The sequence below is a fragment of the Rousettus aegyptiacus genome, unplaced genomic scaffold (genome assembly GCF_014176215.1).
Source record: "Rousettus aegyptiacus isolate mRouAeg1 unplaced genomic scaffold, mRouAeg1.p scaffold_m13_p_7, whole genome shotgun sequence".
Taxonomy (NCBI): Eukaryota; Metazoa; Chordata; class Mammalia; order Chiroptera; family Pteropodidae; genus Rousettus; species Rousettus aegyptiacus.
Genome location: NW_023416310.1, coordinates 72,336,241 through 72,362,865, shown reverse-complemented (window position 1 = coordinate 72,362,865; position 26,625 = coordinate 72,336,241). Strand labels below are relative to the sequence as shown.

At 50.1% G+C, this 26,625-nt stretch overlaps 1 protein-coding gene and 1 pseudogene across 1 annotated transcript; both read right to left on the bottom strand.

Annotated features, from left to right (window-relative positions):
* Positions 1–11,038: 11,038 nt before the first annotated feature.
* Positions 11,039–24,621, bottom strand: FAM220A (family with sequence similarity 220 member A). Its single transcript, XM_016155181.2, is given in 4 exon segments — positions 11,039–12,096; positions 12,098–12,788; positions 24,305–24,358; positions 24,529–24,621. Coding segments are annotated over 2 exon segments (750 nt in total). The 5' UTR covers positions 12,724–12,788; positions 24,305–24,358; positions 24,529–24,621; the 3' UTR covers positions 11,039–11,972.
* Positions 20,567–20,685, bottom strand: LOC118605926 (annotated as a pseudogene).
* Positions 24,622–26,625: the final 2,004 nt, after the last annotated feature.

Here is a 26,625-nt window from a genome sequence, read left to right as displayed (position 1 = left end):
GCGTCCAGCTTCCTAAAAATAACCTCGAAACAAGTCACAAAACCTGGGCAAGATCCCCGTGAGGAACCAGAGCTGATGACCACCACAGAGGTGACGAGCCTCCGGGCTGAAGGAGGTCCATCGGCCGCCGGCTCAGTCCGATCTGGTGCGAGGGTCAGAAGCGGCGCAGGACGCCGGGAGCCAAGGCAGGAAAGCAAAACCCGACAAGGCGGGTGGCATAGGACTCGAAAGCTTCCGCGTGGCCGAGGACACCAGCGGCAAAGTGAAAAAGCGGCCCGCCCAAAGGGAGAACACATTTGCGAATCATATTTATATATATATATCACAGTGAGAGTTAATATCCCAGGAAATATGAAGCACTCGCACGACTCAATAGAAAACGGACGAGTAAACGAAAAAGCTGGTTTAGAAATGGTCAGGGGAACGGGACGGTTTCCCAAGGGAGACGCACAGGCGGCCAGCGGGGACGTGAGGAGGAGCTGGCCACCCCTGATCAGGAACGGCCCCGCGGGCGCGCTGGCCGACCCCGTCGCCGGCACCCGGGACGTGTTCACGTTCACGCCCAGCGTTCACCATTGTTTGCTGCCCAACTGGGCGGCAAACGCCCGCCTAACAGCAATCCGGCTAACGTAGTTTCCCCCTATTTGTCATCTTAAGGAACTGGGGGTTTCGCTTACGTTAGAATTTACAGTTACTTCAAGCGGCAAAGCCACATAGGACTCTTATTTCTTGTGCTCTGTTTGTTTTCACGTTTTGTTTCTTTTAAACAATTGGGCCATGGCGATAAGGGCCTTTCTTGAGCAAAGAACAGAGGAGGGAAAGGCCTGCCGCTGGTGCCAAGGGCTGCGGCAGGAGCTGGCCATCGGCCACAAAGTGGGGGCGGGGCTTGGGCTATGCTACGAGGGCCGCGGGAGCCACAGGGACAGAAGAGGGGTGCCGATGAGGGCACAGGGCAGGACGAGACTCGGTGTGCGCTCTTACGGGGCGAAAACTGAGTGTTTAGGCTCATCTCACCCTGGGGGGTTTCCATCTTATGAGCTGCAAGGACGAGGGGTTGAGGGGCCGCGGCCTGTGCCTAGGGCGGGCAGGTGAATCACGTTCCTCCAGTTCAGGAACCGGATCTCAGACACGCACGCTGCAAACCGCGGCTCCTGGCGCAGGCCCGGCCGGCTCGCCGCGGATGCTTGGCCAGCCTTTGTGAACTTGGGGCTGAGACGAGGCCCCATGTGACGGCCTCCCAGCCTGCAGCCGGACGTGTGGCCAGCAAGTGCAGCACTCGCAGGCAGCCTCACGTCGACGGCTGCTTTGGGAGCCACACCTGTGGATGCTCGCGATCGGCTCCTATCTCGATCACCTGTTCATCCCTAGAGCCTGGAACGCGGTGGCAACAACAAGAAGACATTCGAGTCTTACTTCTGATCCTGGAAACCGGAGTTACTATTGCCACACATTTCGAGCTATGGCCTGTCTGCTCTGGTCTGCTGCACGATCTTTACTTACAGGTCGGGCCAGCAAGCCAAATCCTGTCGCGGGCCCTTCGGAGGAGCCGAGCGTCTCTCCCTAGGGACGACCTCACCGCTTTTAAGAGCCCACAGGGCCCAGGCACAGCGCAGCGCGGCTCGTCCTCGCCAGGGCTCTGTTTATGAAGGGTCACCCAAATGCAGCCAGCCTGACCTCTCGCGCTGCACAGTTTTGAAGAACTCGCCGAGTTTCCAGACTGGACAAGGCAGACTTGCAACCAGCGCACTGTCATCCCATCGTGGAACGCAACGGGAAAGGAATGTCCTTCCCAGCCCGCCTCCCGGGGACACTGCGGGCCCGGCAGGAAAGCATTCACTTCCTGCCCGTGACTGGGAGAGGCATTATGTCACATGGCGGATAAGTTCCAAATCCTATTTTTGGAGGCAACAAGGGGAAGGTCAAGTTCAACCCCCAGCTGAAAGGCGCTCACGGTTTCCCTGGCGAGCTCGCAGGTCTCGGGGCACAGCTGCGTCCAAGACCTGCCTTGCTTCCCCAGGCTGTCCCCAGGCTGTCCTCTCTCATCATGTTCCAAGGCCCCAAGTGGCTCTAGAGGGGTGCAGTCCAGGATGTCCACGTGAGTCACCTCAGGGCCAGTGAGCTGTCCCGTTACCAGAGCCAAAGTCAAGTTCTATACCTGAGGATGCATTTCCCTTGGAGTGGGTGGCACATTCTCCTCTCCTAGAATCACAGGCATGGGCGACAGCCTAAGAGAAGATGAAATCTTTCAAAAAATGCGAAATTGAAAGAAACTTTAAAACCACTCGCGATTGAATGATAAAATGCCTAGAATTTAGCTGAGAGGCCAGGGTCTCTATATTTGAAAATATGTTTTAAAATATACAAAATCACATAAAAATAAAGACAAAGAGAGGACGCCACTCTCTGTCACAGGCCTTCCGTGGACCTGGCACTGGGCTAAGCTGTCGCGTCTTTCACGCAAAGAGAACTGTAAAGTGCTTCATTGTGATGGTTAACGGGGCTCAGGGATGCCCTAATAGCTGGTGAAAACACCACTTCTCTCTCTCCCCTTTATTTACTTACTTACTTCCCCCCTCTCTCTCTTCTTGGGCCGGGACGCCCATCTTCTCCCGCCCTTGGACACGGGCGCTCCCGCCTCTGGTCCCGGAGTGCGACGCCGCCGGCCTCCCTGCTTCTGCGGCTGGCGGACGGCGTGTCTTCGCGCGTCTCGGCCTCCGTAACCGCGTGGGCCAGTTCCCGGAGGAAACCTCCTCCTTCGGGGCCACGCATGGCCTATCGGTTCTGCTGCTCTGGACAACCCCAGCGCGCTGCGAGGGACTGAGACAGTCCCTTTCTGTAGAGCCAAAGCTTACGGACGAGCATGTGAGAACTCGTGATCTTTTCTTCTCCACTTGCAGAGAATGGTGCTTTTGTCCTCTGTCGATGGGGCGGGGGTTAAAAGTGAAACATCACATACTCTAATATAACGAAGATTCTCACATCCTGAAGAGGCAGCATTGCCGCAAGTGCGACAGGCGGCCCGACGGAACTTGCCGCAGCGATGAAAATGTTCTCTGTCTGCGCCGTCTGACACAGCAGCCACCATTAAGGAGTAGTCACATGAGGCTGGTGACGACCGTATTGGACAGTCCACGCAGAACCATCATCTTCGGATTCACGAAAGAGCTTTTTCTTTTTTTAAATCTTGGACCATGGTGGGAACGTCAGGCTGACGTGAAGGTGAAGATTTGGGTCGGAAGCGGAAGGTTTGCCTTTCACCCTCGAAGACCTCATCCGACCCCGAACGTTAAGCGTCACCCTCTCTAGACAAAGTTGGGACTCTGTGATGCAGCGTCTCTCGCTTTCTCAATCGAAAAGTCGGGTATTGATATCAGCACGTTTATGCCGGTGACGAGCGCTCCGTGTCCCCATGGGTCCCCCTCGCTCCTCCACCCTTTCACTCCGTCACTTCATGACGAGCAGCGGAGCCGCCCTGAGGCCAGGGGGCGTGGCTTCACTCACCGCTCCGTCTCCGGCACCTTCTGGGATGCCCGGTACACGGTGGGTGCCCGGGAAACGCTGGCCGGACGCAGAACGGCTACCCTGAAAGCGATGCGGGGCAAACCAACATGGCACGAGCAACAAACTGTGCTCAAGGAACCGCGACTCCGCCCGTCGCTGGCGACGTCGTCAGCGCTAACCTGGGAACCGCTGCTTCTCCGGTTGGCTCTGGACACGAAGAGGTCCCCCTGGCAGGGTCACTGCCCGTTCACACGGCAGGGGCGGGGGCGCCAGGAACCGCGGCTCTGCGCTGTCAAAACGGCCAGGCACCTGGCGGCAGGTGAGACGTTCTTCTTCGAAGTTGGGACATTGTTGTTAGCTTCTCTGTTCATAAAGCATCCTCGTTCTAAGACAGTGGAGGAGAAGAGTAAATGTGCAAAGACCCGTGTGCAAGAAGATCTGAGAGTGATGCCATAGACACGAGAGGTTGATAAGAAGCTCGTTTCAGGTTCTGTGACCTTGCAAACGCGTCTGGCCAGCTCGGGACGTTTACGTGTCCCGGTCGAGCGGGAGATGCAGCAACAGCCCAGCACGTGTTCCCCAAGAGACTAACACGGAAACGTCCAACCCAGAGGAAGCCTACAGTTTATTCGAACAAACCGCTTTATTTTAATAAGCCCTGAGAGGTACTCAACATTTCCAAGAAGTTAAATAGCTCGTGGGCTATTTATATATACTCTATTATCACGATTTATCACTTAAAGGAAATTCTCTGGTAGAGCTTTTGCAAAAATGTTCTGGAAAGGGCGATTGTTCCTTAATGTTACAGAATAGCAGTTCCCCATATTTTAAGATTCCAATGCGTTGAGTACATGTCACGACGAGCCACCAAAGGAATCTAAGAAACTGACTCGTTCGTGAGGCAAATTTCCCTGTAAGGGTCTCGGAGAGGCTCTCCCATGTGGCATAGACTCAGGATGAGCCCACCGCTACCCAAGTTGAGTCAGCATGGCCCTCGGGACTTCTGCAGGGCCCAGCAGGGCCCAGCTGCTCCTGGGACTCTGTATGTCCCTGGACAGACGGACATGGACACGCTGACCAGCCCGCGCAGACCAAAACCACTGCTCTTGCTGGTACAGTGTGGAAATGTGGTTTTGTACCGAAAAAGTCGCCTTCCAAAAGAAAAACAAAAACATCAATTATTTTTTCTAACACGTCTGTCTTCTAGTTTTAAAAGCACCATCTAAGGGGTTTGAGTTAAAGTTAGAACCTTGTAAGATTTGATACGTCACACTCACCAAGCTTAAGAAAACACACCGAACTAAGTCCAGCATCTTTACATTAGTTTTTAAGATGAAGAATTTGGATAAACAAAATAACTAGAAAAAAATAAGGCCTCCAAAGCGAGAGGCTCCTTCGGTGAATGGGTGGCTCCCTCTTGTGGCAACAGCGAACCCCACACGCAGACTGGCGGGGCTTGTTCCACACCTCACCTGCTCCCCCACATCCCGCACTAAAGACACACCATCCAGGCCGTACTGTCCCAACCCCTGGGGCTTGCTTCGGTTGCCACCTTCGGAGGGAGGCAAAAACGTTCCTTTGAAATTTGCCCAGAATAATTCAAAATTATACTCGGTATCGTCAAATTTGCCATTATGAAAGAATCTGCCTGCTTGGAAAAAAAAAAAAAAAAGGCCACTTGATAAACTACTTGACCTTCTCACACTACATGTCACCCCATGTGCCAGTTTAAAATGCAACACACATATGACCCCATAGCTTCAAAACCAAGTATTACCTTCATTAAAGCCTTGTACTGATGAACCCATTTTAAAAGAAAAACCAGCTTTCTTTAGTCATGCTAACAACCATGTCAAAATATTTGACCTATGAAAAGGCGGTACGTTACTTTCACTGAGAAAGATGGAGCCTCTCACAGGATTTAAGCCCTAGCCTCTCACCCGCCTGGGCGGTCCCCGGGCCTGAATGATTCTCATCAAGAGGGAACTAGGCGTGTCCATCTCTTTTTTCCAGAGCCCCCTTCCTCCTCCCAACACGTTAAAACCAAAGCCACCATCTGTCACGCATCTGAGTAGCAAAGGGCAAAATTCACACATTGTCGAGTTCAGATCCTAAAGCCAAGTCCAAGTATTTTACCAGCTCTGTGGTCAAAAGACAAACTCACTGTTCCTTCGAGAAAGCTGACGGAAAAATAAAGTCGTTTTTGGTGTACTATGGACCATATTACATGATGCAAACGGCTGGTTCTGATCTTCCGGGATCCTTTTCGGTGTGACAAACGCAGGGAACGAGGGGGACCCGCAGAGGAAACATCCGACCCAAACGCTGACGCTCCCGGACCTACGGTGGGGTTACGACCCCCATGAACCCATCCTAGCTGCAAACACCCTACGTGCAAAACGCTCTCACGACCACACTGCCCAGTGCCTGCCGCTGACCCTCGCGGCCGCGGGGCTGACCAGGCGCCGCTCTCGCCACTGCTGTCCAGCGTCCCGAGGGAGCGTCTCAGCGCGCACCGCTAACACCGGAAAAGGACAGACTCCCAAAGCCAAAGTTCGGTTTCTCCTGAACGTGTATCGCTTTCGACCATCGTGAGGTGGAGATCGTAAGTGGGCCCATCCCGAGGTGGGGACCACCTGCCCGCAACACGTGCACAGGACCGAAGGCAGATGCCTGGGCAAACTGCTCTTGTCGGAGAATCCCGGACACAGGAGAAAAGGAGACGCTCGTTTTAACAGAACCTCCAAACGTTTAAATGTTTTGAAACTCACGTAGTGCCAAACGTTGATTTTACACAGTGGTGTAGGAAATGTGAGTGTTGGTCTGACACCGAACCCTGCCGGCCACTCACCCGGGCACAGGGGGCATGATCTGCTCAGCCCACACCCCCGCAGGCACCACAAGGCTGGGGGAGACTCTAGTTCCCTTAGTGCTGCATCCTCCATTTCTAAGTGACCTCAGATGCATGTGTTCGGACTGCTATGTGCAGAACAATGTACCTGAGCTGAAAATAAGGCAGCTCCCCTATTTTCTTAGCTCGCCCTCAGAAAACAGGTTTTTCTGAACAGGTGTGCTCTTTGTCGAGTCCTGGGGGAGTGGCAGTGAAAAGAAGTGCTATGTCCTAGGTACGACAGCCCTTTGGGTGTCCTACACAAGAACTTGACTTTGCAAGGATCTGAGAACTCAGCTGAAAGAGGCCGAGATGCAACTGGGATGGTTAATTTCATGTCAACTTGACCGGGCTACGGGACGCCCGGGTAGCTGGTAAAGCACTGTCTGGACATGTGCGTGTTTCTGGGATAAGCGCTTGAATCGGCAGCTCGAGTAAGGATGGGCCGCCCCAGTACAGGCGGGCGTCATTCCATCCTCCGAGGGTCTGAAAGGAACAAAAAGGCAGAGAAAGGGCAAATGCGTTCGTTCTTTGCTTCGACCGAGACATCCGCCTTCTCCTGCCCTTGGACGTTGGTGCCCCCGGCGTGGGGACTGCATCACTCCAACTTCCCGGCTCCTCCCGTCTGCCGACGGCAGACTGTCGGATTTCTCGGCCTCCGCCGTCATGTGAGCAATTCCTATAACGCAGCTTCTCATCTCTGTGCGTGTGTGAGTCCCCGACTGGTTCTGTCCCTGGAGAATCCTGAGTGACAGCAACTTTAGTCAAAGGAACCTAGAGAGAGACATGCTGCGTTCACCAAGCCCGTAGATAACGGAGTGCCTGTCAACTCAACAGAAGATAAGCTTTAAGAGTTAGAAAACAGAGCCTATTTCACAACCTTCAAATAATTCATTCGTCTTCTGAGAGGAGAAACCAAACTCTTTGTAGGCAGACGGGGGAAGGGAAAATAGGTTAAATCCACCGCCTTAAAAAAAAAAAAAAAACAAGCTAAAATCCCTACACAGCTCCTCAGAGAGTTGCACCATTGACACCGTGGGGTGGCACAGCCACCCTAGAGTCCTCACACTGTTATGCACGTGAATGACAGTTCACGTTGACTGCAGAGCGCCACTCCAAATACAAAGAGAGCAAACCCGCAGCAGGCCTGCTCTTCTCCCCTGGGTGACGGGTTTTTCAGGGGCAAGCACGGCACTCAGGGACTCCTCAGTCCACCGGGCGCATGCTGCAAAGACGACACCCATGTCCGGCCCGGCGGGACTGTCATGGCCTCACAACTCAACCCAAACGTTTTTGTTTTTATTTTTCCACAAATTGTTGTTTTTTTTGTTTGTTTGTTTGTTTGTTTGTTTTTTTGTCCTTATTGAAAGTCTGGGTGTTAACAGAGTCTTGAACTGGAAGCTCAGACCCATCAGCTCAACGTGTCTCACCCCCAGCGGCTCTTCCGGAAGTGCTACCTTCGCCCAGAAGCAACATGAGTTTTCCCAGGTCAGACTTGGGCTTCTGCAGCATTTTGATTTTTCTAACCAAGACATCCTGGGGCACATCAATAGATTGGCGAGGCTTTTTTGTGTCTTTGCCAAATGGCCTCTGCAATCGACTCACTGACCACTGGAGACATTTGCCTGCACCCCTGGGCCGTGACTCCCACCACCTTCTGGATTTGGTGGACGTGTCGACGCTGAGCCCGGGGCCTTTCCGAACCCAAACGTTGGGGTTTTTAGAGAAACCAACGCAGAACGGATGAAGCAAATAACCCTCGGTAATCTTGCCAGCAACATGAGCTTCGATCGCAGTCTGTCGTTTTTTTTTGACCATGGAGCATATTTCGTCACAGGCACGATCCAAGCCATGGAAATGAGTCAGGCAGTTTTTGCCCTGAACATCCTTGGGAACCAGCTTGAATTTCCTAAATGCAACTTCATCTTTCCGCAGATCAGCTGAGCTCGCTTCAAAAACACGACCCTTGAGACCAGCAGAGGCTATTTTGGTTCCTTGAGTTCCCAGGACGAGTGTTTTTCCAGTATTTCTTATATTGATCATAACTGGTGCTCTCACTTCATACCAATCTTAGAAAATGGGTCATCCATTTTCTTTTTGGCTCCCTTTCGCTGCCTATTTTTTATTGTTTTAGGCAAGGCAACCCTTGGTTGACCTCACAGATTGCAAAGACTTTGTCAACTTACGATCCCTTACTTATTTATTACACCTATAGCACCTGGTCTTCATAGGTGGTCTCCCATCCAACTACTAACCAGGCCCGACCCTGCTTAGCTTCTGCAATCAGATGCTTGTTCGGGGCGGCATGGCCGTAGATTTTGTGTTGCCTTTTGCAAGGTGCTTGTTTTTGCCGACCACTGTGGTGCTGCTCAGAGAGCAAAAAAGCCAAATGCTCTTATTTAACAATGTCTTGATATAAACAATGTCTTGCTACGCTGCAATAAAGACCATTTGTTTCAGGAAAAAGAAGTTTACCCTGTGAAGGTTACCTTTCCTAAACGGTAAGCCCCTTTGCAATCTTTTCTAGTCAAATTTTAGTAGTGCAAATATATAGCTCATTCAATAGTTTTCAGTTTGAAGTGCAAATGAAAGTAATCGTGCTTTTTCGATTGATCCGATTAATAATTGTTTTGATAAAAATGAAATTGGAAAGGAAGAGGTGACATTTTGGGAGCAAGGGGGGCCAGGTAGAAGCAACCGGCCTCTTGAATCTTAGGCCTCCAATTTCAGATGCCTGCATGGGATATGTTATCACTCAGATGGGTTTTTTAAAGCTTCCACGACTAGCCGGAGTTGAAGAGCGGTTTCCAGCTGAGTTTACAGAGTTGTACCGGAGGCCTCTGAACTCTTATTTCTTCTCCTTGGAAGGCTTAAAAATAATTTTTAAATTATCTATGGGAATGTGTAGAGGAAATTCCATAGCACGTTTCTTATTCTTTGTAAAATTAGGGTACAGCAGACCCTTGAACATCACAGGTTTGCACTGCGTGGGTCCACTCATACGCAGATCTTTTCAAAAAAGACAGTCGGCCTTCTGTATACCTGGGTTTCCCATCCGCGGATTCCACCTGCCTTGGATGGAAAGCAGTATTTTCGATGCCCAGTTGGGAATCTGTGGACGCAGAGGGCCGACTGATGCACTGTTCTACACCATTTTACGGAAGGGCCTTGAGCTTCTGCGGATCTCAGTGTCTGCGGTGTGGGATGTCTGGGAACGAATGGCCCACGAAGACCGAGGGACCACTGTAGCCAAGTTTTGGGGGCGTCCAGTTATAGGTAGATTTTCAACTGCACAGAGCATTGGTGCCCCTAGTTCCCGCGTTGTTCAAGGATCAACTGTACAGCACGTGGTCTCTGTGAATTTCAGAACACACAGGGATTTACGCCAAGCTCCAAAATATACGCTTTGCTTCCTGTTTACAAAATCGATGGTCACATATGAATGATCTATTTAAATGCAAGTTTCTTATTTTTTTTTTTATTCTCTGAAGGCTTGCAACTTCAAGATGTTGACACTCATTCCAATGTTAAAAAAAAAAAATGATTTCCAAATGTGAAGTAACCAAGTCCAAGATTTTGTTTCTAAATATAATATGATCATGCTGTTCAATACTTGAGAGCACAATCATGAAGGCAAAAAAGGAAAACGTCTGTAAACTTAAGAACTTTTAAAACAAGTTTCCGGTAGTTCTCATTGCCAAAATGATACAACCTGAAATATTTCAAATGAGTGACTCCTCGTATGACTCAACCACGGAAACTGAATTTATTCAAAATATTCCTGTACTAATTACCTCAAAAGTCAAAATATAAAAGGCCTTATTCTACAAAGTCATGAAACTTTATATGGTGAGCATTTATCACCACCTTGCCACTCTAGAACTTTCTGAAGGAGTAGCCATCTACAGACAGGAACTGAACACAACACGGCAACGAGGGGAAAGTTTCAGCTAAGTACATGTGAACTAAGAAATTAATGTTTAAAAAGTTACTGTAAACTTTCCCCCAAAGCTGTGTTTAGAAAAAAACATGCCTTATTCTAATATAACCAAAAAAAAAAAATTTCAAACTTTAAATTGAGCATTTGATGCCAAATAGGGAACTCTTTTTTCTTTGCAACTGGCTGAAATTTTACATACTGGCAACTTATAAAACAAAGGAAATACAACAGTTGATGAGTCATGGAAAGTTCTATCCCAAAGGAGCAGACTTAGTTTAAAACAAAAAAAGCTAGGGAGGGGTGGGGTGGGTCAGGTGGTGGCAGAGTCTTTCCCATTTTAAGCAATTGAAACGTCCCCTTGCCTCAGTTCATAGCTCATCAGTGACACCAAACGGAACGGCCACAAACCAGGGCTCGGAGTGCTCAGTCAAGATCGTGTCCTTTGAGCCTTGCTGGCCAAAAGCAAAAGGACTCTTACTTTGGGCCTCTGTGAGCGCCACCCCAAAGGATCACAATACACTACCTCATTCACCGCCGGAGGAAAGTGAGAGCTGAGTTCCGACCTAGCTTCACATTTCGTTTTTCGAGCTCTGCTCTGTCTCCTACATCAGCAACCTGCTCCAACTGCGGCTAGAAGACGTCTAAGTATTAGGAAGGCAGCGTTAAGAAACAGACACAAGGGGCGCCAAGACCACACACATAAGACGTTTATTTTGCTAAAGAACAAATTTTATTTTTCATTTTCCCAAAATACTAAAGCAGCACACAATATAAACTGATGTATGCAATCCATAATTCCTAAAATGGTGGTCTTACTTTGGGACTCTTTAAAAAAAAAAACTCACCCTCTTAAACTGACCTTTATCGAAGTTAGCAACAAACAACAAAAGGAGTTATCTCAGAACAAGCTCAGGATGAGAGATCGCGACTCCTCGGAACGGGGGCTGTCTGCGAGGGAAACACGCGACCCGCCTCGGCGACCGAGCCGCCGCAGAGTCTCGTCCCTGCCGCTTCAGGCAACACCGCCGGCGTTCCTAGTTTGAGACAGGTTTATTCTTAAAGTTTTATATTGCAACCCTCACCACGGGGCCTCCGTTAAAGTTGGAAGGAAAGGGATGTGAGAAAAGAAAGAAAATTTTGATGCAAACCAAAATTATTCTACAAAATGCAGAAGTGGTAGGCGGCAACTCGCCATCAGCTCAGCAAGGCTCAGAGCGAGCTCAGAGCGAGCACAGAGGGGCTGGGCTGACTTTCACGAACGCCCACCCACATGAGGGGGGCGGCGACCACCGGGGCACGGCGTCTGGGGCAGCGGCCCTTTAGGACGGGCGCTGAGGGCAAAGAAACGACTTCATGTTACATCTTGATGTTCTAGTCTGACATTTAAATAGGATATGCCAACGTTCTCCTTGGGACGGTTTCCCAATCCTGAATGTCTTTCAAGCACAATTTTATATTGTGCTCAAAGTTTCTCTTCTGCATCACCCAGCTTCCCACGCGTTTACATGTCACTGATTTTGTCTGGTCGTAAAAACCAGGAACTGCATGGCCGCACTGTCTGCGTCCAGACGTATCGCAAAGAAATCATTCTAAGACAACGTTTAAAAGTAATCTCGCTACGTTTATTGTCCGGCTTGCACCCTAACTATGGCGTGACGGCTCTGCCTTCAGAGCCTGCGCGGCCAGTAACACCAGCGTCGTCGGCGGGCCTGCGGCACTTTTCGCGCGTGGCCGCATCTCCTTGCACTCCGCCGTGCGCTGAGATCGTGGGCTCTGAACGGCCAGGGGCGGCCTGGGCTGCCTCGTCCCCCGGGGGCACTGCGGGGCGTGCGTGCGGCAGTGCGGACAGGACGGGACGCGGGCAAGCTGGCCGCAGCGCAGAGCCTCGTCCCCCAAGGCAAGCGCTTGGTGGCTCGTCCTCAGAAATGCCCACTTCTGACCGTTTTCGACGGCATGGCAGTCCTGGCCCGCAAGGCTCTCCTTTGTGGCACGGTCTTCTGGGCCCCTCTCCCAGCCGGTCCCTCACCAGGGCTTCCGCGACGCCACAGGCCAGCGCAGCGCGACGGCCTTCTGCGGGCGCGGGGAGCAGGGCCGCGGTCTTGCTCGGAGCCGCTGGGCAAGCGGAGTTTCTTCTTCCTGATTCTTTCAAATATGGAAACACGTTCCCGCCACGGTGAAGTGAGAGGCTGGCCTCACTCACGCCATTTTTCATTTCCAGTGATAAGGTCTCATTTCGCAAATCCCCACTGTGCCCCGTGGCCGGCGCCATCGCCCGGGACGCGGGGCTCGCCTCCTCCGCTCCGCTGAGTCTGCAGAGTCGTCCGTCCGGGTCCTCGCCCTCCCTCTTGGCTTTTGCAAGGCAGGTGCCAGGAGACCCTCTCCCGTCCCTCATGCCGTGTCTCTGACGCGCTCAGCCAAGGACACGCCTCTCGGCCGTCAATGGATCTCAATGTGAACCTGGAAGAGACAGTCAAGTTCGAGTGTTATAATAAAGAGTCACCTTTGGAGGGCCTACGCACCCAGACACTTCCCCACAGATATGGAGCGCTCCTTCAGTCTCTCATACGAGGAGCCCTATGTTCTGGTAGCAAACAGGATGACAAGCGACCGATTAGAGATCACAACAAAAAGACCGACACTTTATTAATGAGGATAAAAATACTTGAAGAAAAATACACATTCTTAGGCTTTGCACTTTTCACAGCAATATAGTCATTTGCGTAGGTTCAATAAATATCTGTCCTTCCTTGAACTGGAATTACCTGGGTGACTCAACTATGCAACCAACCTTACCTGAAGTGTCCTATTTGAGAATGACTCTCAGCGACACAGGTGTGACAAGCCACTTGTTAGGAACTGAGGCCGACTTTGCTTATGGATCCAGCATCTACAAAGCTCGGCCAGGAAAGCCAGCCTGTGGCGGGGTCCTGGCCTGCGTGATCCCAGCCCTAAAGTGGACAAAGGTCACTCGCCAGCATATCAGAAACCCCAGAATTTTGGAGCCTCAATAAGAGAAGACTTCACCTGAATTTATAGGCACTGCAAGTAGAAACATGGTGGGGAAAACTTCCTGGGCGGGGTTCCCCACTCAGACTAGCAAATCACGAGGCTTTTACAAGGCCAATCTGAGATTTTGCGTGAAAACTTCTGGACAGAAGTTGACGTGTCACCTCAATGGCAGCTGTACAAGTGCGAACGCGAGGCGACCCGTCTGTTAAGTCTTTGACTGTTAGAGACCAGACTTTTCCCGGGGCCGGGAACGGCCTCTCGTTGACATTATGATGCCCCAGATGGGGAGGACGTCCGGCAAAACGAACCGGTGAGAGGCTTCGAAATGGACCCACAGTAAGATCACTGGGTGTGCCGTCGAGTGCGGCCTTTGGGCCACCTCGTCCCACAGCGCCCTGCGCCTTTGCCCTCGAGCTGCTTTCCAACTCTCTAAGACGTAGAAATCGTGAGAGGAAGGCACGTGAGTTCTTATCAAAAGAAGCGAAAGTTCATTTTGTTTGGAGGGATGCAACTGGTCATCGTCTTGTGGATGGTGATCAGTTTTACATCTATTTGCAAATTCATTTTAGCATCCCTGAATACGTGTGTGTTTTGTCTAAATCCTCCTTGAAAGTGACTCTGTCATCTTATTAGTTCCGTCACTGATGAGTTCAAAACGTTTTTGTCACGTGTTCCTTTAAAAAATAACCATAACCCCAGAACACGGTTAGATGGAAAACAGATCCACAAATCACAGTGAGCGCCTCCTCTGAGAGAGAAGCTGGCCTGAGGCGCCGCGCCCTACCCAAAACGCGGAAACTCGACTGGGAAGGACGCGAGTGAGGGACGACGACGAAGCCGAGCAGCGGAGGCCGGGGAGCAGCAGCATGAGCGGGCGACTCAGAGACAGCAGTCGGCGCTGAGAAGCGGCTGTCGCCACGGGGCTGGAGAACCAGTGGCAGGAAGCTGCTGTTCCTCTGAAGTTTTCAGAAATGCACAGAGGATATACCGGGAAGAAAACCAAGCAAATAAGTCTTATTGGGGGCGGGAGCAGGAGGCAGGGCGGGCGGAGGGTGGGGAGCCACCCGGGGGGACGGAAACGAGGCACGGCCACTGGCATCGGGGCCTGGGCTTCCCTGGGCAGGTGGCGAGGGACACGAGAACGGCCGGCCTGGAGACGCCGCGAGGTCTGCGCTCGGACGGGTCCCGCCCGCTGCGCGCGCCGAGGACCGGCCGGCCCGGCGAGGAGTCGCAGCGGCCCGGAGAAACGGCGCGAGGCCGTGAGAACGACGAGGACCGAGAGCACGCTTCCGCGCCGGCGACTGACCAGACGTGGAAGAGGGTGAGGCGACCCGTTTCCTCCGACTTTCAGTTCTGGGCCACGAAGGTGTCACTGACTGAAAGCGTGTGTGTCGGGGGAGGCGGCCTAGACCGGGACCCGGGGCCCAAGAGGCATCAGAATCCCAGGCCCGGAAGTCACCAGCTCGGGGCAGTGGGCGCGGTGATGCCCTGAGAAGGCGCAGAGATGGCAGGTGTGGCAGGCCCGGTCTTTGAGCCCTGAAGAGCAGGGACAAGGGCCCCCAGGGCCCCCAGGGAGGAAGACTCAGGGCACCTCCAGGAAACTCAGGGTCGCAGCCGCCGCGTCAGGCACCGCAGAAAGAGTGGGCCAGGTGTGCTGCTCGCGCGAGCGAGGCAGGTACGGCTGGACGCTGAAGAGCGGCACGTGACCCGCAAGTCCCCTCGTTAAATGGGGTTACTCCGCCTCTGGGAGCACGAGAGAAAACACCAGAACAGCTTAGCTCACTCAGTTCCCTTCCTGCTCATCTCCCTCTCACTTTGCTCTGTTTTATAATATACGGCATATTTTGGTAGAGCAAAACAGCCACTTCAGAAATAGGTGCAGACCTCTGGACAAGCTCACAACTTTTTACTGATAGAAGTGGGACCATTACTCTATGTACCTACTATAAAAATATATTTAGATACTATAAACCAATATGCAGATGTAGGGTGCAAATTTTTTTAATTGAGATATAAATGAAATAACATTAGTTTCAGGTGCACATCACGATTCAATTAATATCTGTACATGTTATAAAATTATCACAAACTAACACCCATCACCACGCATGGTTACAATTATTATTTTTTCCTTGTGATAAGAACTTTTAAGAGGTGTGATTCTTGTATGTATAAGTTCTGGCTACAATTCAAAATAATACTTTCAAAAAGTTCAAGTCAGATAAAATTAACTTGACGGTTCTCTCAAATTAACTTTCCAAATTATGTCAAACCTTACATTCATTTTACCGATCTGAAATGTACTAAAAATGAACAGTTTCCTGAAATGGAAACATTCCCAAAATATTTTTAATACATACTAAAATAGGTTCTCAAAAAACACTTAAGAAAAAACAGGTCATTTAATATGGGCCAACTCTCAGGAAAATTAGTTGCTAACCTCTTTTATTATGTCTTTGTATGAGGACTTAGTATCATCCAGAGATAAAATATTCCCAGAATCACGTTAAAATATTTTAAATAAGGCACCATTAATGGAATTAATAATCATGTATTTAATAATGATAGGATAAATTTGAAGATTTTCTAGTTCTCCAGTAAATTCATCTATAAATTATGTATTTCATTCTTTTAACAAAAATACTTCAGTAGGTCAGTGAAAACATTTTGGCTCTGAGCCCTCAACTAGCCAGCACTTCTGCTATTAGACTGTTACACACTTTACTTACATCTTGAGAGCCAAATAAATTTCATCTAATTTCTAAACATGTGGTCATTTGTGAAATACTTTTTGTAGTTCTTCCACACTCCGCTACATACATTGGCGCGTCACATTGTACTGAAGTGTGCAGAATTCTACAACTAGCTGCCCTGGCCTCCGCTATGTCATGATTTCCCTCCCACGTCTGAAGTCTGCAAACTAACCAGCGGCGTAAATGATGGCAAATCAACTGATCCACCCAAAACGAGACCACCACAATAAAGAAAGGAATTTATTTTGAAGTTCAAGGCAGCATGATTCAGGACAAACAACACGCAGAATTGGGACTCGATTCCTGAACTCGCTCCCTTACCCCCTCGGGCCAGCTGTGGGCAGAGAACAGGACCGTGTGGGTGTGGCCAGGTCCTCGGTGCAGGCAGGAGAGGTCACCTTCCACAAACCCCCCTGCCTGCTCGAGGCAGCTGACCTGCTGTGTCACAAGAGGCCTGACCCAGTTAGGCAGCTGCTGCCCTCTTGGCCTGCTGGCACCTTACCTTCCCGAACCTGAGCTATTAATGGCCTCAGGGACCTGACGGTCTGGATACCACCGCTCTGGAAACTAAAAATATCCTGGCCTCGATGCTTCTGGGCCAGCAGGCGAGGCGATTCCCAAAGGGGACGGGGAGGAGACACGGCCACACGGGCAGAGGCTGTTCGGCCAGGTAGGGATGACAATGGGCTCGGGGCGGGTCCCGCCGCACAGTGGCCCACACACACACTGCAAGACCGTCCTGGCCCCCGCTTTCAGATGTGAACACCAGATTACCGAACGCTGCTGTGCTCGCGACTAAAATGATCAGACCGAAGCGGCGGCTGACACGAAGTCTTCAAAGTGCTACCCGACGTAGAGGATGAGAAACAGGAAGGACTCAGCCGCTGCACCGCAAGCCGAGTCACAGCCACAGCACTGAGTTTGTTAGCAACCGTCCCGCACGTGCAAATCGCAGCTGCCACAGCAGCCGGCCGTGCGGCTCTCACTAGCCACCACCCTGGCGACTCCGAGATGTCCTACCGTCACCTTCATGTAAAGGTGGGCTCACGCGCATATCTGAGGGCCAGGCTGTGTCCCAGCTGGGGACCTCGGGCCGTGCTCTTTCCTCAGGGTGTGAGGACTCGACGGGTGACGCGCCTAGCACCTCCCCTGCCCCGCATCCCGCGGCCATCCAATGAACGGCAGCTTTTCCCTTCGTTATCATCATCTAGAGTGTTTAGGGAAAGAATGACAAAATGCTGCCAAGGAGTTCTGTAAAGCAGAGGACAGAGAAGTGACCAGTGGATGGCAACAGGGAAGTGGCCAAACACAGGCCGGCACATCTCAGTGGAGGGTCAGAGGCCGAGGCCCGGGCTGCCGTGGCAGCCAGCAGGGGCACCGTGCTGCGGGGGACGCCTTGGGCACCACCTCTAGGGAGGCCCACCTGGCAGACATGTGTGCAAACGCCATGACCTTTCATTCGAGATCATACTCCTACGACTTGTTGCTACAGATTCAATCAGCAAACGTTCACTGAGTCCCTGCCCGAAGCCAGGCCCTAGGGTAGGGAGGCGCAGGGGTGAGGGCCACGCGCCAAGCAGAGAAATGGCTCTGTCTTCTCAACGCTGGCTTTCCTGTGAACACACGCACAAGGACAAAAAATGCCACACGCACCAAGCTTTTCACTGCAGAAGTGTTTGGAGAAGGGTCATTTTGGTTCCATATCACACGTCATGTATCAGGATAAACTCCAAATGCACATTTATGAGTAAAAAATGAAGTACCAGAATAAAATGTAGATGAATTCCCTACAAAACCCAAAAGTCAAAGAAGACTCTTAAAGTTGACTACATAAAAAAAAATACAGCACGGCAAACCCATCATAGCAAGGTCAAACCATCACAGCAACCTAGAGGCTGTGTGCGCTTCCCATGGGGCTGCGGGGTGGGGTGGGCCTGGTCCCTGAGGCCCCTCCCAGGAACACTCCATGGCTGCCATGAGGCTGCAGTGGGTGAGCTGGGGCTGAGCCCCTCAGGGTCTCTTTTCGGATTCTCCCCGTAGCTGGTGGCCTGGCTGCCCACAAACATGTCCCAGTTGCCCATCTTTTCATGGGTTTACTGGCCATCTGTGTATCTTTAGAGAAATGTCTTTTCAAGACCTGTGCCCAATTTTGGATCAGGTTGTTTTTGCTGTTTAGTTGTAAATGTACTTTATATAGTCTGGATGTTAATCCTCATCGATGTATGATTTGCAAATATTTTCTCCTGTTTTGTGCGTCATCTCTTTCACTCTCTTGATAGTGTCCTTTCATGTGCAAGTTTTTAATTTTGAAGTCTAATTTATCTTTTTCTTTGTTGTCTCTGCTTTTGGCAAGAAATCATTGCCAAATTCAATATCCTGATTTCTCCCTATATTTTCTTCTAAGAGTTTTACAGTTTCACCCCTAAGTATTGCTCTTTGATCCATTTTGAGTTAATTTTTATATATGGCGTATGGTTAGAGGGTCCAACTTTGTTCTTTTGCATGTGAAAGCAATTCATTTTTATTGGATCTTACAAAGCTATCAGGAGGTGCTAAAGTGTCAATGTCTGTGTTCCCCCCAAATTCATATGCTGACACCCTAACCCCCAAGGATGATGGTATCAGAAGATAAGGCCTCTGGGAAGCCTTGAGGGTGGAGCCCCATGAATGGGATTAGCGTTCTTATGAGACCCCACCGAGCTCCCTAGCCCCTTCCCTAGCCCCTTCCGTCCTGTAAGAACACAGTTGGAAGGTGCTGGCTATGAACCAGGAGGGCCCTCAGGAGACCCTGACCATGCTGGTACCTTGATCTGTAACTTCTCAGTCTCCAGAACTCTGAGAAATGTTTGTTTATAAGCCACCCAGTCTACAGAGGTGAAGAAACTCCGGTCCTTCTCCAAGGATCATTTGAGAAGCAGTACCTGGCTCTCTCCTGAGTTAGGGCTGCTCCCTGGTCCTGGAATGCTCCCCACAACCCTAAGTATTCACAAGCATATTTATGAAAAAAAAATTTAAATGAGATAATACTACACAGATCATTTCTGAACTTGTTTTTCTTTATAAGTGGTGGATCTCTTTTGACATTAGTACACATAGATCTAATTTGTACACTTTAATATCTGCTTGAACCATTGTATGAATATTTGTAAGACTTTTTAACAATGAGTCAATATATACATGATGTATTATAGAACTGTACACTTTAAATCTACATAATTAACTAATGTCACCCCGATAAATTTAATTTAAAAAATATTTACCCCCAAAAAAAAACAAGTCAAGAATACAGGTGTTCACTGTACTAGTCTTTCAAATTTTATACAGGTTGAAAATGTTTCAAAAGTTTATGAACCATGATGAAAGCATTCACCTGAGAGACGAAAGATTCCATGCCACTTCCACGCTTCCTGTGTTTGGTATTTATCTCAAAGGACACAACTGTTCATTATCTCAGAAGCCAGAAAAAAGCGAGTTTACCTGAGCTCATGCTTTGGACTTGGCTGATTAAGCTTTTATGGAATTTTCTTAATAGTCTATAATTTCCCCCAATCTTCTCTGAGGAACTGATGTAAATTAAGCAATAGAATAAAACTCGTTGCGAGCTGCGACTGGCCCTAGGACTGGGGTTCTGGAATCTGTACTTTCTGACATTGTTCAGCACTAAGATCACTTCATTAGAGTCAAAGCCAAAGTCCTTTTGGGGCCTACAGGACACCATGTGAGCTGTCCCCTAAATCTCTCGGTCCGAATCTCCTGTCGCCATCGTCCTCACTGACCAGCACCCCGCTGTCCTGGAACACACAGGGCTCAGGGCAGCTGCAGGGCCTTCTCTGTGCAAAGCAAAGACTCCTCTACGCCAGACGTCTGAGGCTGAGGCCCTCCCCTCCTACAAGGGTTGGCTCAAATGCCACCTAATCAAGGAGGCCCACCCTGATTGCTCTATTTAGTAGGCAACCAGCTCCCCATCCCTACCTGCCATCTTGAACTCTTTCCACCTGACGGGGATGAATGAGTAACAGGTGGACACTGAAACACACGGAGCTGAGGATGGAGAAAGCCATTCGGAAAGGGAAGCCTACGCAAGAGCGGCCAGACCCAGAATGAGGAAGCGGCTGCACGACGGAGGGGCCCGAGCGAGGGCCGCGGGCCTGGTCGGCACAGGGCAGTGTGGCTGACAGGGACGGCGCAGAGACACAAAGACAAAGACACCGCTCACTTTGACAACTACCACCAACCGTCACGATGTACTCGTCGAGCGTTCATTTCCAGGCCTCCCCTTTCAACACTGGGTGACCTGGGCTAAAGACGCTTGACTCTTTCCGCAGCCACAGGTGCAGGTGCGACCTGTTATTTTATAATGGGTTCTCAGTACAATCTTTTTTTCTTTTAATTTTTTAAGTGAGGCAACCCTTGGTTGACCTCACAGATTGCAAGGACCTTGTCATCTTACAATCCCTTATTTTTTATTTTTTACACCTACAGCACCTGGTCTTCCTAGGTGGTCTCCCATCCAAGTACTAACCAGGCCCGGCCCTGCTCAGCTTCCGAGATCAGACGGGGTCAGGCTTGTTCAGGGTAGCATGGCCGTAGACGCGGTACATTTTTTTTTACCTTATACTACATTTAGGTTTTGGTATGGATTCTCATCTTTTTACTGCCATGTATTCAAGTCCTATATAACTAAGTAGGATACTAATGACTAGATTAAGGCTTGCGCACAAACGGTATTTTAAAGTCGTAACTCTTCCCACTTTACGAAGCCCTTCTGCATCTATGTTCTCATTTAATCATCATTCATATTAAAGAGATATTGACTTCCTTAGAATGTCTAGCTGCCCCACACAGGATTCGGGGGTTCTAAGTAAACGTGTGCAAAATAAGAGTCCTTTAGCCTTTACCACTCATAAAACAGATTCCAGCACCCCTGCGATGGAGAGGGTGGGCAATTTCTGAGTAAGAAGGAGGCGGTGAGCGAGGGCTGCCCCCTTTACTCAGCTTCTACTTCCTGTTGCACCTCCCTTTACCAGAGGCCGGAACAGGTAAGTCAGTGATTTTCTACAAATGAACAGAAACACTAAGGCTTCAGGGGAGCTGAAAGCAGCAGACGTAAAGAGACACGGCATCCCCACCCCGTCCCCGCAGCAAGTGAAACGGCTGCTGCTGTACCTGTTCCAGCCCGAGATCAAACCTAACACCCTCACGCAGTTCAGACAGCCCTCCCGCAAGGTACCTGGTGACCGCCTTACCTGTGTCTGCCACCCCACTCACCCTTGACCTGACTGCTACCCACGCATTCAGCTCCCGAGTCTCCACAGCTGCGATGTTCCTGGGCCATTGCTTGGCACCAAGTCCGAGTCACCCACTCTGGGCTGTTGGGACTGATGCACCTAGCTCTCCTGACTGCCCACACCACAGTGACAGAACCAGCTTCTCTCAGTCATTACAGAGCGGCCACAGTGACAGAACCAGCTTCTCTCAGTCATTACAGAGCGGATTCCTTGTTTCGAAATTTGTATTTGAATAACCTTTCAGAGATTATGTCATTGTCCTACAAACAACTGAGAGATCTGGAACCTTTCATACCTTATTGCATCTGAGACAAACAAGCCCGTGGCACCCTTGCAATGAAGAGAGCAGGAGCAAGCGCATATCCATACGGTGCCCACGAAAGTCCTCTCCGAGGTAAGAACCGAGGTGGGAGAACGTACACTGAGAGCATTCAGAGCCAAGGGAGAGCACACGAGCTGGAAAGAGCCACACGCGCACATGCCCAGAGGCAGGTCGGGGCTGGGTGCACACAGAAAACAGCAAGAGGAAACCGCGAGAAAGAATAATGAGCAAGCCAAGTGAGGGGCTAGAAAGGTGAACGGAAGTCAGATTTTCAGGGTAAAACTATGTGAACTGCACTCTGTGCACTGGGAAGTTTTATTTTGTTTTTGGTGAGGAATGACATAATCTGATTTATCCTTTAAAAAACTTCTCTAACTGCTCGGTGGAGGGTAGATAGAGGCTACTTGTGATAGTCCGGGCAAAGGATTACGGCAGCCTGGGCCAAGGGGGTGATCGTAAACATAAGTGGACATGAGAAAGGTGATTTTTTTAATAGTACAAAACTGATTTTCAACATTATGTACTATGTTTTCTCTTACATTCTTGTGATTTCATAAACGACTGCAAATCACTAATGTAACCCTAGAACAAGAGTTTCCCAAGCAGGAGGTTGGGGGTCAAATACAGCCTGTGGGCATTGGCTAGACACGGCACAGGCTTTCTGGTATCCCAGGGCCCACACCCAGCAACCTTTACTCAATCATAGCACCTTCTGGAAAGATACTCGAGTTGTCTACTCTTCTAGTCTGGCACCACTGAAGGATGCCATGAGTCCTTGCTCATGAAAAAGTATCTCAACTTGAACCTTGAGGCAGAGACCCAAGTTCATCTCATTTGATCTTAACACAATTTTAATCAACCGTTGGTTTTTAAATTTTATGTGGCCTGCCATCACCAGTGACAGGCACCCAACATCTGAAGGTCCAGGCACAGGGACAATTCCATTTTGATACAACCAAACCAGAAGAAAAAGGACAAAACCCGCCTGGTCTCAACATTGCCTGGTCCTACTGCTCAGGCTTCCTCTTTCTGCATACAAAAGAGCAACACAGGCACTGTTAAGGCTGTAAACCCCCAAAGGGCAGGGGCCTGTCCCTTCTCCATCACAGAGGCCATGCCAAGCACCCTGCAGGCACTCTAAGATAGGTAATGGAATCCAAGAGGAGCTTGGCACTTGGTCATCTATGACACACCTGGAAGGCAATAACCCTCAATCTGATGACTTTCCGTCCCACTAAAAAAACGCATCTGTAGTTCAAGGGATGTAGAAACGTCAGTCATTTACAATGGTAATCTGCAGGGAGCTCTGTGCACGCGCGCACGTCTATTTCACGTCAGAATTGTTTCCGGCCTCTGAACCTTTGCATCTCTCCCTAGTCCACCTCATTTTCCCTCATCTTCACCCCCACCCCACTTCCACCCGGACCAGGATAAATAAGATACACCTATCAGAACAGTAGTTAACAGTAATTAATCCATTTTAAGGTTCAAGAATTTTTTTCTCGAAGCTTTGTAAAGTTCGGGCCCTAGGAAAGTCAACCACAGAGCCACCACTGCCCAAGCCCAGCCTGCAATTCTCTGGACATTTCCTTTCCAGGGCCGGCACCCACCCGGGTCTCCGCGGACCCCTGCCCCGGCAGCAGGCCCTCAATCAAGGCAAGACGCTCCACACCGCCCCACCACCCCGGCCTTGTTTGCCGAATGGGAGTAACGATAACCTCAACGGGCTTTTCCCCGTGGGGCTGCAGGAGAAATGCACGGTGCTTGGCAAACACTCAGCATCCAGCTTGGCAGCTCGTGACAGCATCTTCACCGTCCTGGGCGGAGTGGGCCGGGCCGCGCCGGGCGGCCCCGCACTCGGGGAGGGTCGAGGGAGAGGGGACAGGCGGGCGCGGCTCACCCACCTGCAGGCGGACGTTGAGCATCATGGAAGCCACGATGTACAGGTAGGGGAAGTTGATGCGCAGCCGCCAGGCCAGGTCGAAGAAGATGAGCAGCGTGCGGGTCAGCCCCTTGCAGAAGACCCCATAGGAGCGGGCGGCGGCCGAGCGCGAGAGCCGGAGAGCCAGGCCCGAGAGAGCCGCCGCCATATAGACCCGCGCCCGCCGCCCGCCCGCCGCGCACTGACCGGCCGCGGACCCGAGCCGCCCGGTGCTCCGAAGCCCGCCCGCCCGCCCTCTAATGGGCGCCTCGTCGCGCCCGAGCCTGCGCCCCGGCCGCTGGCCAGCGCTCGGCGCGTTGACGGAGCGAGGGAGGCGGCGGCGGAGCCGGAGGGCGGGCGGGCCGCGGCTAGCGGAGCCTCTGCGTCACGCTCCGGGACGCGCCTCCGCCGGCGGCCGCCCGCTCCCGGCCACGCCGCCCGGCGTGACGTCACAGTGCCCGCGCCGCGCCTGCGCGCCCCGCCCCCGGGCCCCGCCCCCGGGCCCCGCCCCGCCCATCTTGGTCACCTTCCCGCAGGTGAGACCGGCTGTCTCCGGCCGCCCCCTAACGGTAAGCGAGGAAATAAAAACAAGCTCTCGCTTTGGCGTGCCACGGAACAGCCTGGTGTCACCGTGGGCCGCCGTCGCGCCCGATGTTACCGGTGTCAAGAACAAGCCGTACCCAGAGTCCTGCTTTTGCCGAGGTCTCCCTGTCGCCAAAATCCCAGTCGTTGACCTGGGGCGGAAGAAGAGGAAAGCGGATGAGTTCCCACTCTGTGGCCACACGGTGTCGGATAAATAGAAGCTGCTCTCGTCCCAAGCCCTGGGGCTGCCCGTATTTATGCCAACAAGGACAGAGCGAAAAGCCGTGGCAGCGACGGCTTTCACACCCTACTGCGGCCCCACCTCTTCCATGTCATCTGCATCAACATGTCCTGTGCTGGGGCCGACAGGCTCGGGGCAGGCGTGCGGGGTGCCTCTGGAAAGCCCCAGGGCACGGTGGCCAAGGTCCGCATTGGCCAAATAATCATGTCCACCTGCACAAAACTGCAGGACCAGGAGCACGTGACTGAGGCTCTAAGAAGGGCCAAGATCAAGTTCCCAGGCCGCCAAAACATCCCCATCTCCAAGAAGTGAGGCTTTACCAAGTTAATGCGGATGAGTTTGAAGACAGGGGTGGCTGAAAAGCGGCTCACCCCAGATGGCTGTGGAGTCAAATACACCCCTAATTGCGACCCCCTGGACAAATGGCAGACCCTGCACTGGTGAGAGGCTTGGCGTTGCCTGCTGCTTACACACAGCAATAAATCCTTCCTGTCCGAAAGAAAAACAAGAAAAGCAAAGGGAAGAGATGAAGACTGAATTGGAATTGGGGAGTCGCATAACCCTGTGAAAGCTCTTAATACCCTTGACCAATTACAGAAAGCAAATAAAGGGAAGCTTTTCCGGGCCAATGGACAGAGCATCGTCCCCATATGGATTGCTTGTGGTCCCCAGCCATTCTTGTTCACTATCCACTTATATAAAGTTTAATCTTTTAAATAACCATGGTATTAAAGCCCCTGATGTAAAAAGTAAAAATATTGTCATTTCCAATACTAGTGGTCTGGGTTTTTTTTTGGGGGGGGGGTGTCGATAGTGAAGTGTTTTCTTTTTTTCCTCTTTTTTATTGTTTTTTTGTTTGTTTGTTTCTTCTAATTTCTTTTTCTTTCAACAGTGAGTTTTTACATTCCTACTTAAGCATGTTTGTGTCTATTAAATATCTGCATGGGAAGAAGGTAGATAGCTTCCTCCTAGTTTCAGAAAAAGTATTTCATGTCATTACTTCTACCCACCAATGAGAAAGTCTGAGAATTTGGGACAAAAGAGTTTCACTGATGAAATGAAACAGAAGACTTAAGTCTTTTAAGAAAACAAAAGTAGAAAAACAGTGTGAAAACGGATTTAAATGTAAAATCCTTTGGCCCCAATGGATTTGCAATAATGATCATTTTTAAGTCATTTAAAAATTCTATACCCCTGATTAAATCATTAAAAATTCTTTTTCACTTTATGCATCTATAATTTAAAGATTATAAATCACAAGAACATTTCTAGCATTGTCATGACTTATTTAGCATTATCATTTTTCTTTAAATGTCTACTGTATAAAAAGAATTCTATTCTTTGATGCTCTGGCATCCTATATTTACTATCTCCATTGTATTCTAAAAGTGTACTTATTTTAGGGTTTTTAGCTTCTGGCTAGCTTTATTATTAAAATAATATTTTTCAAAGTATTTGAGGAAACCTTTAGTTTGCCTGACTTTTGCAGCATATTTTGCCTAATTTATTGTTGACATTCAAAAGCTCACTTCCCTTTTTTTGTAAGCTCTTTTTTTTTTTTTTCCTTTCAGTGCAATGGATGCTATCTTTGAAGACTACAGAACACATGGTGGTGAATTTTCATTGTTTTTCAAGCTATCCTTTCCAGAATGTAAAATACCGTGTTTAGGAAAATAATTGAAACATTTTAAAGGCAAGAATCTTCAATGGAAAATTTGCCAGAAGATACAAAATCAATCTAACAATGCATAAACAAGTTTGGACATTAGCTAAATTTATTCTTGGGCCTGTAAAGATTTTCACTTTTTGTTAGAATTATGCCAAAAGACCAGATGGGCTGTGGCAATGTGAGATTTATATAGCTCTCCTCCCTGGTTACTCATTTCTTTGTCTGTAAATGCCATTGAGGCAATGAGGCATTTTTAACACACGTGCCATAAACAGTGGCAAATGGAATTACCACAAAATTAACCTGAGCAAGGTAAAAAGCCTCTTGTAATTAGACAGAATGAGAGGTCAAAGAGAACACATAGGAAAGCTGACAAGATTTGAGGTTTAATATGTATCTATCAAGGTTAACTAGTTTCAAGCTATAAAGCAGGCTGGTGTATTAGTCTAGCCTCCCGACTTAACATTTAACTCAGACTCAAGTCTCTGGCATCTCTGGAAAGACATTCG